The 13,918-nt window shown below is 45.3% G+C and overlaps 1 protein-coding gene across 1 annotated transcript; it reads right to left on the reverse strand.

Moving 5' to 3' along the window:
• Positions 1-415: 415 nt before the first annotated feature.
• cstf1 (cleavage stimulation factor, 3' pre-RNA, subunit 1) lies at positions 416-12,547 on the reverse strand. Its single transcript, XM_062986588.1, has 6 exons — positions 12,519-12,547; positions 10,484-10,660; positions 4,560-4,837; positions 3,138-3,335; positions 2,647-3,037; positions 416-1,032 (listed from the first exon to the last, which is right to left on the reverse strand). The coding sequence occupies exons 2-6, from the start codon at positions 10,650-10,652 to the stop codon at positions 773-775; spliced, it is 1,296 nt and encodes a 431-aa protein (XP_062842658.1). The 5' UTR covers positions 10,653-10,660; positions 12,519-12,547; the 3' UTR covers positions 416-772.
• Positions 12,548-13,918: the final 1,371 nt, after the last annotated feature.

Here is a 13,918-nt window from a genome sequence, read left to right on the forward strand (position 1 = left end):
GGGTGTCCGGCGAGTGTGTTCAGGAGATGCTGATCGCAGTGTGAACTAGACGATGTCTGATGATTTTGAAGAGCCTGTAATTGTTTACAAGAGAATTAAAGGTGGTAAAAGTTAAAGGAGAGAAATATGATGCCATTCTTGTCAGGATGGACGAGATTTGGGACGAGTTTATTAGATGGACAGAGCAGGTAGGAGACAAAGTTAGAAAGGAGAGATTGATGTGCAGAGGAAGGATGAGAGACATATTGGGAGTAGGGTGCTGAAAATTGAGCCACTGGACAAAAAGGCCAAAGTGGAGGTTAATGATGTGGTGAGGGAGGACATGCCGGTGGTTGTGGTGACAGAGGCGACTGTGGCGACTTAAAAAGTGATAACAGTTCTACATGTCGGCTAAGAATATTGAATTTCCAACTGAAACATTTCATTGTTTTATTTTTCTACATATGTATAAAAAAGCAGAATTAAACCAATACAACAGATTCATTAGTAACTCTGACAACTATCCACGTCGTTTGTGGCATACCAGAGGCTGGAACTTCATTCTCCTTACATTAACTCACAGCAATTAAAGCTCAAGCTCGATAAGCTTCCTCTGCAAATTTCTCACAGCGAAACAGCGCTCTCTAGAGGTAAAGTCCAGACACAACACCTCCGAGATCTGCACCACTTCCAAGTTCAAACGAATCGTACGAACGGGGTCGAACCTTGAAGCTCTATTTCCCCACACACACACACACACACATCACTGCATCACATACTTCCTACTGCCCGCTCAGTCCGTGGTGGTGCGGCGGTACCAGAAGCGGGCGCGGAAGTCGTCGCTGCACGTCATGAAGCCCGGGTTGGTGGGCGAGTGAACGATGCAGCGCACTATGTTGTTGTGGCCGAGCGAGAGCAGGTTCTTCCGCTCGGCGGACCGCGAGTCCCAGCAGCACAAGCTGACCGTGCGCTCATCCGGCAGCAGGACATAGTCCTCTGTGTGGTTGAAGACGCACTGCGTACGATGCGTCTGACGGCCGCTCAGTCCCGCACCTAAAAAGAACAGCGATTAGGGACAGGGACAGAGATGAGAACCACAGGACACCAGGACTGGTATTTATCAAGCCTCGTCATGCTGGTGTCACATAAACGCCTGCCGAAGCTTAGAAGGTTGAAAAGTGGCCTGGTAAATTGGGAACGAGGAGATATGACGCACAAAAAAGAAGCCACATGATTTAAAATAAATGAGGAAATTAATAATAATAAGGACATTACATTTTTACATGTTTTTAATACTAAGAACACAGTTACAGAATCACATCCTCCTGCCTTGTCTGACAGACGTGATGTGTTGGTTCCTCCTAACAGTCCCTTGTACCTTGTTGAGTGTTAATCAACACCACTATATATCACATTTACATTTTTAGCATTTAGCAGACACCTTTATCCAAAGTGACTTACAGTACAGGTACAGTATACAATCTGAGCAATTGAGGGTTAACAGCAGCAACCTGCAGAACCAGTGACCCTCTGATTACTAGTCCAGTACCTTAACCACTAGGCTACAGCTTGCAGATATAACAGATTTACCAGCTCCTCTGTTGGCAATCTATTCCCACCCAATCTAGTCGTATCCGATTACGCTCCCTCTCTACTGATGCTGATCCCCACTGCTGACTGAGGACACGCCCCCTCCGACACGTGTGCAATAGCCGGCCGAGGTTCCAGACAGCGAACTAGCGGGCCAATCTGGCACCACAGAATACTTGGTTTTTCAGCCCGAACCGTGACGTCCGTCAGTGGGCGTGTCATGTCGTACAGCATAGCGCGTTGGCAACAACGGCGTCCGCTGGAGTCTCGTATGGAGCGTAATGCCGCACTTTTATCTTTTAAAGTTCACCTGATCACATTTCGAGCCAGTTTGCCTCTGATATTTTCAAAGCGCCTTTAAAAAGGTGAATCGTGTGATATCACGAGACAAAAGTGACCCGGACAGAACGGAAAACGCTTAACGTGAAGATAAAGCGTGAAGCTTTTTCAACTCCGCGAGCTGCATGAACACACGTGAAGTAAATCCAGTTAAACACAGATACAGATCTGAGGTTTATTTCACACAGATGTTTGCTCGTGTTGTGGCGCTTAAGCAAATCGGCTATTTACGCCGAGAGTCGCGGTGAAAGCGAAGCGCAAAACTCTTCTCACGTCAATAAACTAAAGAAAACAACAACTGAGACAAACAAGTCACGTCTTCTTATCACCGATAGTTAGATCGATGCTTTTTACATAAAAACAAACATCTGTAACAGCAGCACAAATGCTCGCACATAATCCACACGCTCCGTCATGTTATTACTGCTGCTCTTAACTTTTAGTAAGTAACGCCCACCGATGATGACGCTGCTTGGTTCTCAAAAGGTTCAGAGAGACCCGAACAGAACCAGTTCAAGAACCATGGTTTTTTTTGGTGGAAAAGGGGTATCTGTGATTTTCCCATTACAATTGTGTTGCCTTTTTAGCCACAGTATTGTTCTACCCTGCTTATGCATCCTGCAAATCGGATTGACTCTCAATTCTTGCGGCACTCTTTCCAGTTCTCGCCATGACCCGCACGTTACGATCGGCTAAGTAAAAAGAAATAAACGATAGTCCAAAAAGAAGAATTCTGACCTGTGTACTGGACCAGCGAGCGTCCCGTGGAGATCTCCCACAACTTGGCCACCGAGTCTTTACCGCAGGACAGGATGTATTTCGAGTTCTTCGAGAAGACTGCTGAGCACACCTCGGCGCCGTCGTGAGCCTTCTCGAAGGTGGTCACGCAGCGGTTGGAGATGCCGTCCCACAGCTTGATGCTGCCGTCCTTGCTGCACGTGACGTAGGTGTTGGCGCTGGGGTTGTAGCCGACGCTGCAGATGGAGTCCGTGTGCTGGTCCAGCGGGTTGCACGACACGAAGCACTGGAACGTGTTGACGTCGTAGAGGCGCAGCGTCGGGTGCTGAGTGCCCACCAGCAAGAAATCTCCGGACGGGTGGAATGAGATGGAACGTAGCATTTCTGCTTCCTGAAGAGGAAAAGGAGTACGTTTCAACGCTACTGCTCTACTGGACAAGCGTAAAAAAGACGATCGAGGCTCTCTGACGAATGCGGGACACTTGTGGTACCTGAATGTGTTTGAAAGCTCTTTTGGCGGAGGGCTTGGAGTAGTCGAACAGCTTGAGGGTGTAATCACGGGATCCCGAGGCCAGGATCTGCTCGCTGGGGTGGAAGGCCAGGCAGGTGACCTCGTCCACATGGTCGTACAGGGTACGGATGACTGGGTGGTTCTCCATGTTCTGCTGCGCCGTCTCGTTCATCATCACCTGGAGGAGTCACAATTACGAGCCTGAAATGACTACATCCATCTGTACTCTACAGCATTATCCTTATAGTGACATACGTACAGCCTATTCCAGCTTTTCATAGGGCGCAAGGCACACGGTAACACCCTGGACGGGGCACCTGACCATCGCAGGGCAGACACACACTCACACACACACTCTCTCTTAACTGCTTATCAAATTAGGGTCGTGAGGGAAGGGTGGGTTGTGCTGGAGCCTTTCAATGGGCGCAAGGCACACAGTAACACCCTGGACGGGACGCCAGTCCATCGCAGGGCAGACACGCATACACACACACTCTCTTAACTGCTTATCCAATTAGGGTCGTGGGGGAAGCGGGGGTTGTGGTGCTGGAGCCTATTCCAGCTTTTCAATGGGCGCAAGACACACAGTAACACCCTAGAAGGAACGCCAGTCTATCGCAGGGCAGACACGCATACACACACACTCTCTTAACTGCTTATCCAATTGGGGTCGTGGGGGTAGGGGGTTGTGCTGGAGCCTTTCAATGGGCGCAAGGCACACAGTAACACCCTGGACGGGGCACCTGTCCATCGCAGGGCAGACACACACACATTCAGCTATAGGACAATCCAGTGTCTCCGATTAACCTGACTGCATGTTTTTGGACTCCCGGAGGAAACCCACACAGACACGGGGAGAACATGCAAACTCCGCACAGAAAGGACCGGGACCGCCCCGCCTGGGGATCGAACCCAGGACCCTCTTGCTGTGAGGTGACGGTGCTACCCACCGTGCCGCCATTATTCCTAAACTGTGATGCCCACACCCACTCCCTTTCCCACCCTTTAGTGTTTATAAAGCCTCCTTCCACTTGGAATGGCTTTCCACAAGGTTTTGGAGCATGTCTGTGGGATTTTGTGCACATACAGACAAAAGAGCTCGTGAGGACAAGACCTGATGCTGACATGAAGGGCGGGCTCACAAATCGCTGTTCCAATTCATCCCAAAGGTGTTCAGTGGGGTAAAGCTCAGGGCTATGTGCATGTGGTTGGAGGTCCTTCACACCACTCAATCCACCTTGTCTTTAATGGCCCTGCTTTGTTTATAAGGGGCACAGAATGCTAGTACAGGAATACTTATATACTTTATTCACCTTTTAGCAATGAGTGTCTACATACTTTTACATTCTACATTCTTAAAATCCCATTCAGCAACAGACAGTAAAGCTCTAATAATGCTAACCTCTAGCGGCATGGCGCTCTTGGCCAGCATGCGCTCCGTGTCCAGGATTTTGATGGAGGCGTCTGCAGAGCCGGTGGCGATAAGCTGCCCGTCCCGGCTGTACGTGGCCACGCGGCATGGGCCCTTGTGGGACGTCACGTAACACGTCTCGTACTCCGAGGCCTCTGGAGACATGGTTTGCACGTCAGCGTCGAACTCCAGGTCGATGCCAACACCAGGAGCCACCGTGTCTGAGCGCCCGATGGCATACTGCACCGCACTGTCATCGTTCTCTATTCCTGCAGGCCCACAAATCATAGTCAACAACCGACTAGAAGACAAAAATCATGATTTTAATTCACAGCTACGGACAAAAGAGAGAATAATAATGGCTCTTCATAGACTTGTCATTTATAACTTGTCATTTAGTAAAATATGATTCATATATTGGAACAACATTATAATATATATATACTGTATATATACAGTGTATCACAAAAGTGAGTACACCCCTCACATTTCTGCAGATATTTAAGTATATCTTTTCATGGGACAACACTGACAAAATGACACTTTGACACAATGAAAAGTAGTCTGTGTGCAGCTTATATAACAGTGTAAATTTATTCTTCCCTCAAAATAACTAAATATACAGCCATTAATGTCTAAACCACCGGCAACAAAAGTGAGTACACCCCTTAGTGAAAGTTCCTGAAGTGTCAATATTTTGTGTGGCCACCATTATTTCCCAGAACTGCCTTAACTCTCCTGGGCATGGAGTTTACCAGAGCTTCACAGGTTGCACTGGAATGCTTTTCCACGACATCACGGAGCTGGCGGATATTCGAGACTTTGCGCTCCTCCACCTTCCGCTTGAGGATGCCCCAAAGATGTTCTATTGGGTTTAGGTCTGGAGACACACTTGGCCAGTCCATCACCTTTACCCTCAGCCTCTTCAATAAAGCAGTGGTCGTCTTAGAGGTGTGTTTGGGGTCATTATCATGCTGGAACACTGCCCTGCGACCCAGTTTCCGGAGGGAGGGGATCATGCTCTGCTTCAGTATTTCACAGTACATATTGGAGTTCATGTGTCCCTCAATGAAATGTAACTCCCCAACACCTGCTGCACTCATGCAGCCCCAGACCATGGCATTCCCACCACCATGCTTGACTGTAGGCATGACACACTTATCTTTGTACTCCTCACCTGATTGCCGCCACACATGCTTGAGACCATCTGAACCAAACAAATTAATTTTGGTCTCATCAGACCATAGGACATGGTTCCAGTAATCCATGTCCTTTGTTGACATGTCTTCAGCAAACTGTTTGCGGGCTTTCTTGTGTAGAGACTTCAGAAGAGGCTTCCTTCTGGGGTGACAGCCATGCAGACCAATTTGATGTAGTGTGTGGCGTATGGTCTGAGCACTGACAGGCTGACCCCCCACCTTTTCAATCTCTGCAGCAATGCTGACAGCACTCCTGCGCCTATCTTTCAAAGACAGCAGTTGGATGTGACGCTGAGCACGTGCACTCAGCTTCTTTGGACGACCAACGCGAGGTCTGTTCTGAGTGGACCCTGCTCTTTTAAAACGCTGGATGATCTTGGCCACTGTGCTGCAGCTCAGTTTCAGGGTGTTGGCAATCTTCTTGTAGCCTTGGCCATCTTCATGTAGTGCAACAATTCATCTTTTAAGATCCTCAGAGAGTTCTTTGCCATGAGGTGCCATGTTGGAACTTTCAGTGACCAGTATGAGAGAGTGTGAGAGCTGTACTACTAAATTGAACACACCTGCTCCCTATGCACACCTGAGACCTAGTAACACTAACAAATCACATGACATTTTGGAGGGAAAATGACAAGCAGTGCTCAATTTGGACATTTAGGGGTGTAGTCTCTTAGGGGTGTACTCACTTTTGTTGCCGGTGGTTTAGACATTAATGGCTGTATATTGAGTTATTTTGAGGGAAGAATAAATTTACACTGTTATATAAGCTGCACACAGACTACTTTTCATTGTGTCAAAGTGTCATTTTGTCAGTGTTGTCCCATGAAAAGATATACTTAAATATCTGCAGAAATGTGAGGGGTGTACTCACTTTTGTGATACACTGTATATATATATATATATATATATATATATATATATATATATATATATATATATATATATATAAATATATATATATAATGATATAAATATATCATTTTCAGCATTTAGCAGACGCTTTTATCCAAAGCGACTTACACAGTGAGCGAAACACGATGAGCAATTGAGGGTTAAGGGTCTTGCTCAAAGACCCAACAGTGGCAACTTGGTGGTGACGGGGCTTGAACCTTCTGTTTACTAGTGCAGTACCTTAACCACTGAGCTATCACTATATTATATAATAGTATATAATATACACTGATCAGCCGTAACATTAAAACCACCTTGTTTCTACACTCACTGTCCATTTTATCAGCTCCACTTACCATATAGAAGCACTTTGTAGTTCTACAATAACTGACTGTAGTCCATGTGTTTCTCTGCATGCATCGTTAGCCCGCTTCCATGCTGTTCTTCAATGGTCAGGACCCCCACAGGACCACTACAGAGCAGGTATTATTTAGGTGGTGGATCATTCTCAGCACTGTAGTGACACTGACATGGTGGTGGTGTGTTAGTGTGTGTTGTGCTGGTATGAGTGGATAAGACACAGCAAAGCTGATGGACCTCACTGAAAGGGGGCTAACAAAGCATGCAGAGAAACAGATGGACTACAGTCAGTAATTGTAGAACTACAAAGTGCTTCTATATGGTAAGTGGAACTGATAAAATAGACAGTGAGTGTAAAAACAAGGATGTGGTTTTAACGTTATGGCTGATCAGTGTGTTTATATACAGTGTATCACAAAAGTGAGTACACCCCTCACATTTCTGCAGATATTTAAGTATATCTTTTCATGGGACAACACTGACAAAATGACACTTTGACACAATGAAAAGTAGTCTGTGTGCAGCTTATATAACAGTGTAAATTTATTCTTCCCTCAAAATAACTCAATATACAGCCATTAATGTCTAAACCACTGGCAACAAAAGTGAGTACACCCCTTAGTGAAAGTTCCTGAAGTGTCAATATTTTGTGTGGCCACCATTATTTCCCAGAACTGCCTTAACTCTCCTGGGCATGGAGTTTACCAGAGCTTCACAGGTTGCCACTGGAATGCTTTTCCACTCCTCCATGACGACATCACGGAGCTGGCGGATATTCGAGACTTTGCGCTCCTCCACCTTCCGCTTGAGGATGCCCCAAAGATGTTCTATTGGGTTTAGGTCTGGAGACATGCTTGGCCAGTCCATCACCTTTACGTTCAGCCTCTTCATTAAAGCAGTGGTCGTCTTAGAGGTGTGTTTGGGGTCATTATCATGCTGGAACACTGCCCTGCGACCCAGTTTCCGGAGGTAGGGGATCATGCTCTGCTTCAGTATTTCACAGTACATATTGGAGTTCATGTGTCCCTCAATGAAATGTAACTCCCCAACACCTGCTGCACTCATGCAGCCCCAGACCATGGCATTCCCAGCACCATGCTTGACTGTAGGCATGACACACTTATCTTTGTACTCCTCACCTGATTGCCGCCACACATGCTTGAGACCATCTGAACCAAACAAATTAATCTTGGTCTCATCAGACCATAGGACATGGTTCCAGTAATCCATGTCCTTTGTTGACATGTCTTCAGCAAACTGTTTGCAGGCTTTCTTGTGTAGAGACTTCAGAAGAGGCTTCCTTCTGGGGTGACAGCCATGCAGACCAATTTGATGTAGTGTGCGGCGTATGGTCTGAGCACTGACAGGCTGACCCCCCACCTTTTCAATCTCTGCAGCAATGCTGACAGCACTCCTGCGCCTATCTTTCAAAGACAGCAGTTGGATGTGACGCTGAGCACGTGCACTCAGCTTCTTTGGACGACCAACGCGAAGTCTGTTCTGAGTGGACCCTGCTCTTTTAAAACGCTGGATGATCTTGGCCACTGTGCTGCAGCTCAGTTTCAGGGTGTTGGCAATCTTCTTGTAGCCTTGGCCATCTTCATGTAGCGCAACAATTCGTCTTTTAAGATCCTCAGAGAGTTCTTTGCCATGAGGTGCCATATTGGAACTTTCAGTGACCAGTATGAGAGAGTGTGAGAGCTGTACTACAAAATTGAACACACCTGCTCCCTATGCACACCTGAGACCTAGTAACACTAACAAATCACATGACATTTTGGAGGGAAAATGACAAGCAGTGCTCAATTTGGACATTTAGGGGTGTAGTCTCTTAGGGGTGTACTCACTTTTGTTGCCGGTGGTTTAGACATTAATGGCTGTATATTGAGTTATTTTGAGGGAAGAATAAATTTACACTGTTATATAAGCTGCACACAGACTACTTTTCATTGTGTCAGTGTCATTTTGCCAGTGTTGTCCCATGAAAAGATATACTTAAATATCTGCAGAAATGTGAGGGGTGTACTCACTTTTGTGATACACTGTATATATATATGTATGTGTGTGTGTGTGTGTGTGTGTGTGTGTATATATACAGGGGTTGGACAAAATAACTGAAACACCTGTCATTGTAGTGTGGGAGGTTTCATGGCTAAATTGGACCAGTCTGGTGGCCAATCTTCATTAATTGCACATTGCACCAGTAAGAGCAGAGTGTGAAGGTTCAATTAGCAGGGTAAGAGCACAGTTTTGCTCAAAATATTGCAATGCACACAACATTATGGGTGACATACCAGAGTTCAAAAGAGGACAAATTGTTGGTGCACGTCTTGCTGGCGCATCTGTGACCAAGACAGCAAGTCTTTGTGATGTATCAAGAGCCACGGTATCCAGGGTAATGTCAGCATACCACCAAGAAGGACAAACCACATCCAACAGGATTAACTGTGGACGCAAGAGGAAGCTGTCTGAAAGGGATGTTCGGGTGCTAACCCGGATTGTATCCAAAAAACATAAAACCACAGCTGCCCAAATCACGGCAGAATTAAATGTGCACCTCAACTCTCCTGTTTCCACCAGAACTGTCCGTCGGGAGCTCCACAGGGTCAATATACACGGCCGGGCTGCTATAGCCAAACCTTTGGTCACTCGTGCCAATGCCAAACGTCGGTTTCAATGGTGCAAGGAGCGCAAATCTTGGGCTGTGGACAATGTGAAACATGTATTGTTCTCTGATGAGTCCACCTTTACTGTTTTCCCCACATCCGGGAGAGTTACGGTGTGGAGAAGCCCCAAAGAAGCGTACCACCCAGACTGTTGCATGCCCAGAGTGAAGCATGGGGGTGGATCAGTGATGGTTTGGGCTGCCATATCATGGCATTCCCTTGGCCCAATACTTGTGCTAGATGGGCGCGTCACTGCCAAGGACTACCGAACCATTCTGGAGGACCATGTGCATCCAATGGCGGTGCCGTGTATCAGGATGACAATGCACCAATACACACAGCAAGACTGGTGAAAGATTGGTTTGATGAACATGAAAGTGAAGTTGAACATCTCCCATGGCCTGCACAGTCACCAGATCTAAATATTATTGAGCCACTTTGGGGTGTTTTGGAGAAGCGAGTCAGGAAACGTTTTCCTCCACCAGCATCACGTAGTGACCTGGCCACTATCCTGCAAGAAGAATGGCTTAAAATCCCTCTGACCACTGTGCAGGACTTGTATATGTCATTTCCAAGACGAATTGATGCTGTATTGGCCGCAAAAGGAGGCCCTACACCATACTAATAAATTATTGTGGTCTAAAACCAGGTGTTTCAGTTATTTTGTCCAACCCCTGTATATATATATATGTGCAGAATTAAATGTATGTGTATGGATGGGAGACTGTAGTCAAGTAAACAAACTAGTTTATTTGTTTTTGTAACCACTAGAAACCCCATAATTAGTGCTTAATCTTACCAATTTTGGTGAGTTGCATGAGCTGCTCAGATGGAGACACCACACTCTGTGGTTTCACTTCACTGATGAGGCTGTTGGCAATGTTAGTATAGCCATCGTAGAGCAGCTGGCTGATGATCAGCTTGTACAGATGCTGTCTGTCTTTCAGAGTGGGTTTAGGTCGATACATCTTTGTGACTTGCAAGGAAAGTAAATGAAATGTGTTAAACAGGATTATTGCACAGTTATGGCAAATAGAATACGCATTCTCCCTGTCTGGCAGATTACTTTCTTTGGCTAATCTGGCTATCTATAAATGGCAGGTGGACTCATTCTGGTTCTGAAAAAAGGTTCTGTGAATCCCTTGGCATAATGGTAAGAGCAGTACCTAGGCTCACAAATACAGAAGGCGCATGGTGTTGTGTGAACCTAGTCATTGGGAGGACACGTCACAGCAGTGAACCCTTAGTGCCAGTCCCAAGCCCAGATAAACAGAGGGGCTGCGTCAGGAAGGGTATCCAGGGTAAAAACTGCGGACCAATGATCTGATGTGGCGACCCTTAACCAGAGCAGCTGAAAGGAATCATTCCTTGTGCTGTACCGTGCAAAAATCTTGTGTTTACTGTCTACTGTCCAGTTTACTTATTTATTAGGATTTTAACATCATGTTTTTTTTTTTTTCCTTTTTCTCCCACTTTAGAGCATCCAATTTCTACCCATCAATCATCCTCTCACTAATGCTGGTCCCTGCTCCTGATTGGGGAGGACGAGGCAGCTCCACGCCCCCTCCGAAACGTGCACAGCAATCGAACATCTTATCACCTACACTTGACGAGCGCAGTGCGGTACAGCGCTGTGCAGGGAGAGCCACACCCTCTACCGCACTCCTTCCCCATCTCCGTGTCACACTAGTCTGAGAGAGAGTCCCCACCCGGCTTTAGTCCCGCCCCTCATCTGAACAACCGGTCAATCGTTGTTCATGTAGCCACTCAGCCGGCAAGGCGATACGATGTATTCGAGATCTCAGCTCTGGTGAACAGCGCGTGTTTTACCGCTGCGCCACCTGAGCGTCATGTTTTAAACAATTCATGACAGAAACGGTAGTTACTCGTAACACAATATTCATCACCAGTTCACAAGTTTAATGTCAAACACAGCCATGGGCAATTTTGTATCTCCAATTTACCTTACTTGCATGTCTTTGGACTGTGGGAAGAAACCGGAGCGCCCGAAGGAAACCCACGCAGACACGGGTCATCAGTGCTACCCACAGCGCCACTGTGCTGCCCGTCTATTGTCCTGGTTGTATCTTTATTGCATTGTTTGCACTTTATATATCCTAAGCGTAGCCCTAAGATGTTTATGATGCATTATAATCATATACAAATGAGATTTCTTTATAGCAGGCACTTCTGTATGGATGGAATGACAATAATGCCTCTTTAACATAGTGTTTAAATGTTTATTGTAAGTCTGGACCAGCAAGTTGCTCAGTCTATTTGACATTTCAGCTCTGGGGTGCATAAATGCACGACACTGGTGTAGTAAAGTGCCTGTAAATACCCGGGTGAGGGTGCATGGGTTAAAGGTGTTCCACTGTTTAGTAATTAGTTGTTGCTGATACTGATGCTGGGCATATGGCAACCAACTAGGGTGTGACGTCACATCTCCAAGCCCAACACTGCACGGCGCATAGTGCTAATAAGCTAGCTAAATTAGTCCGTAAACCAAAACGCAGACTTTTCCTTTTAGTCAACGTTAAACTATTGTCTCTTTGTAATAAAAAAGACTTAAAGCAGAGTTAACACAGCCATTGTGCGTACTTGTGTATTATGTAGCGACCTCGAGCTAACCAGCTACCAGCTATTATTCAGTTTACAACCTGTTAGCAAGTTAGCTAACTACAGCGTGCTAAGAATTAGCGTCTGAACAGCAATAAACACACAATGCAAACGCACTATTATTATTATTATTATTTTGCGTTCTTATTTGCACTGTAAGAAACACAAAATGTCTTTATTTTGTTTCCAAGCATTAGAAAACATGAATGACTTACCAGAGTCTGCTACAAACCTAGCGCTAAACGTGCGCACAGAACTATGGGAAGTCACCCGATACGTTAAAAGTCACCTTAAAAGTGAGTCTCAAATAGCATCGTAGTCACTACCATTGTGCACTACATAGGGTACGAAACAATCACTACTACATAACATCTAGTGCACTTGGTATTAAAAATGAGTAATTTGGGATTCGGTCGTCGCTTCACAGTATAACAGGCGTATGTAGTTTTTGTGCGTCTTCATTCATTCTGATTGTTCTCGTGGTCTGGTCAGAGTCGCGGTGAAACACTGGGTACAAGGGTGGGATACACCCTGGACGCTTTTATACTGTACCAAATGCATTTCTGTTGGTGTTCCCTCATATATATATATAATAAATTAATCCAAAAGTCATTATTAGCTGTTGAATATGACCAATATTCTATTGTTGACAGTCTTCAATTCAATTATGTGGGAATAGCCTAATAGCAATTATGTATGCACAAACTTTGATTGTGTACTTAAAGCATATTATTATTTATATATATATATATATATAGATAGATAGATAGATAGATAGATAGATAGATAGATAGATAGATAGATAGATAGATAATAATAATATGCTTCTGACTTAGTGGCAGTTTGGGAAAGGTTCTTTCTGCTTTAACAGGAGGAGCTGAAACAGAGGCCTGAACTTAACCCATTTAAATGCATTTGAGATGAATTGGCATGTCACTTGTGACCCAGGCATTCCTGTACTACATCACCTTTGACCAAATGGGCACAAATGTTCACAGAAATGCTCCAAAATGTACTTACACTCAAATAGTATAATAGCTTTATCCGGGTCAGGGTCGTGGCCAGTCTGGCCTCTCCAGAATCACTGGGTGCAACACACCCCGGACTTCGTTTACACATTTAAATACTGAAATATTAGAATATAGCATGTGAAATAGAAACAGAATAATCTTAGTCTAGGTGCACCAGAGCTGTATTTTAGAGAGTGTTTTATGCTCCACTTACTTTATGTCCAGAGTTTGTCATTTACATTTTCAGCATTTAGCAGACGTTTTTATCCCAAGCGACTTACAGTACTGTGACAGTATATATTGTCTAAGCAATTGAGGGTTAAGGGCGTTGCTCAAGGGCCCAACAGTGCCAACCTGGCAGTGACCAGTGACCTTTTGATTACTAGTCCAATACCTTAACCGCTAGGCTACAACTGCCCACTGTCATGTTCTCACCATGCACACATGGGTTTCCAGTAGGTACTTTGGGTTCATCCCGCTAACTAATAAACTGCCCAAACACAGGTGTGCCAAATGTAGCTGTATATATTGCTGAAGTAGCTTCTACAAAGCATTAAATAAAGGGCTTGAATACGTTTGTGAATTATAGATTTCAGCCTGAGTGT

Source organism: Trichomycterus rosablanca, chromosome 24 (genome assembly GCF_030014385.1).
Source record: "Trichomycterus rosablanca isolate fTriRos1 chromosome 24, fTriRos1.hap1, whole genome shotgun sequence".
Taxonomy (NCBI): Eukaryota; Metazoa; Chordata; class Actinopteri; order Siluriformes; family Trichomycteridae; genus Trichomycterus; species Trichomycterus rosablanca.

Excerpts from the sequence above, each read along its gene's own strand:
- cstf1 (XM_062986588.1), bottom strand. The coding sequence starts at position 10,652 with ATGTATCGACCTAAACCCACTCTGAAAGACAGACAGCATCTGTACAAG. Across the intron at positions 4,838-10,483 it reads CATGCAACTCACCAAAATTG|GAATAGAGAACGATGACAGT; the intron begins GTAAGATTAAGC and ends GTGGGCCTGCAG. Across the intron at positions 1,033-2,646 it reads CTCGCTGGTCCAGTACACAG|GTGCGGGACTGAGCGGCCGT; the intron begins GTCAGAATTCTT and ends TGTTCTTTTTAG.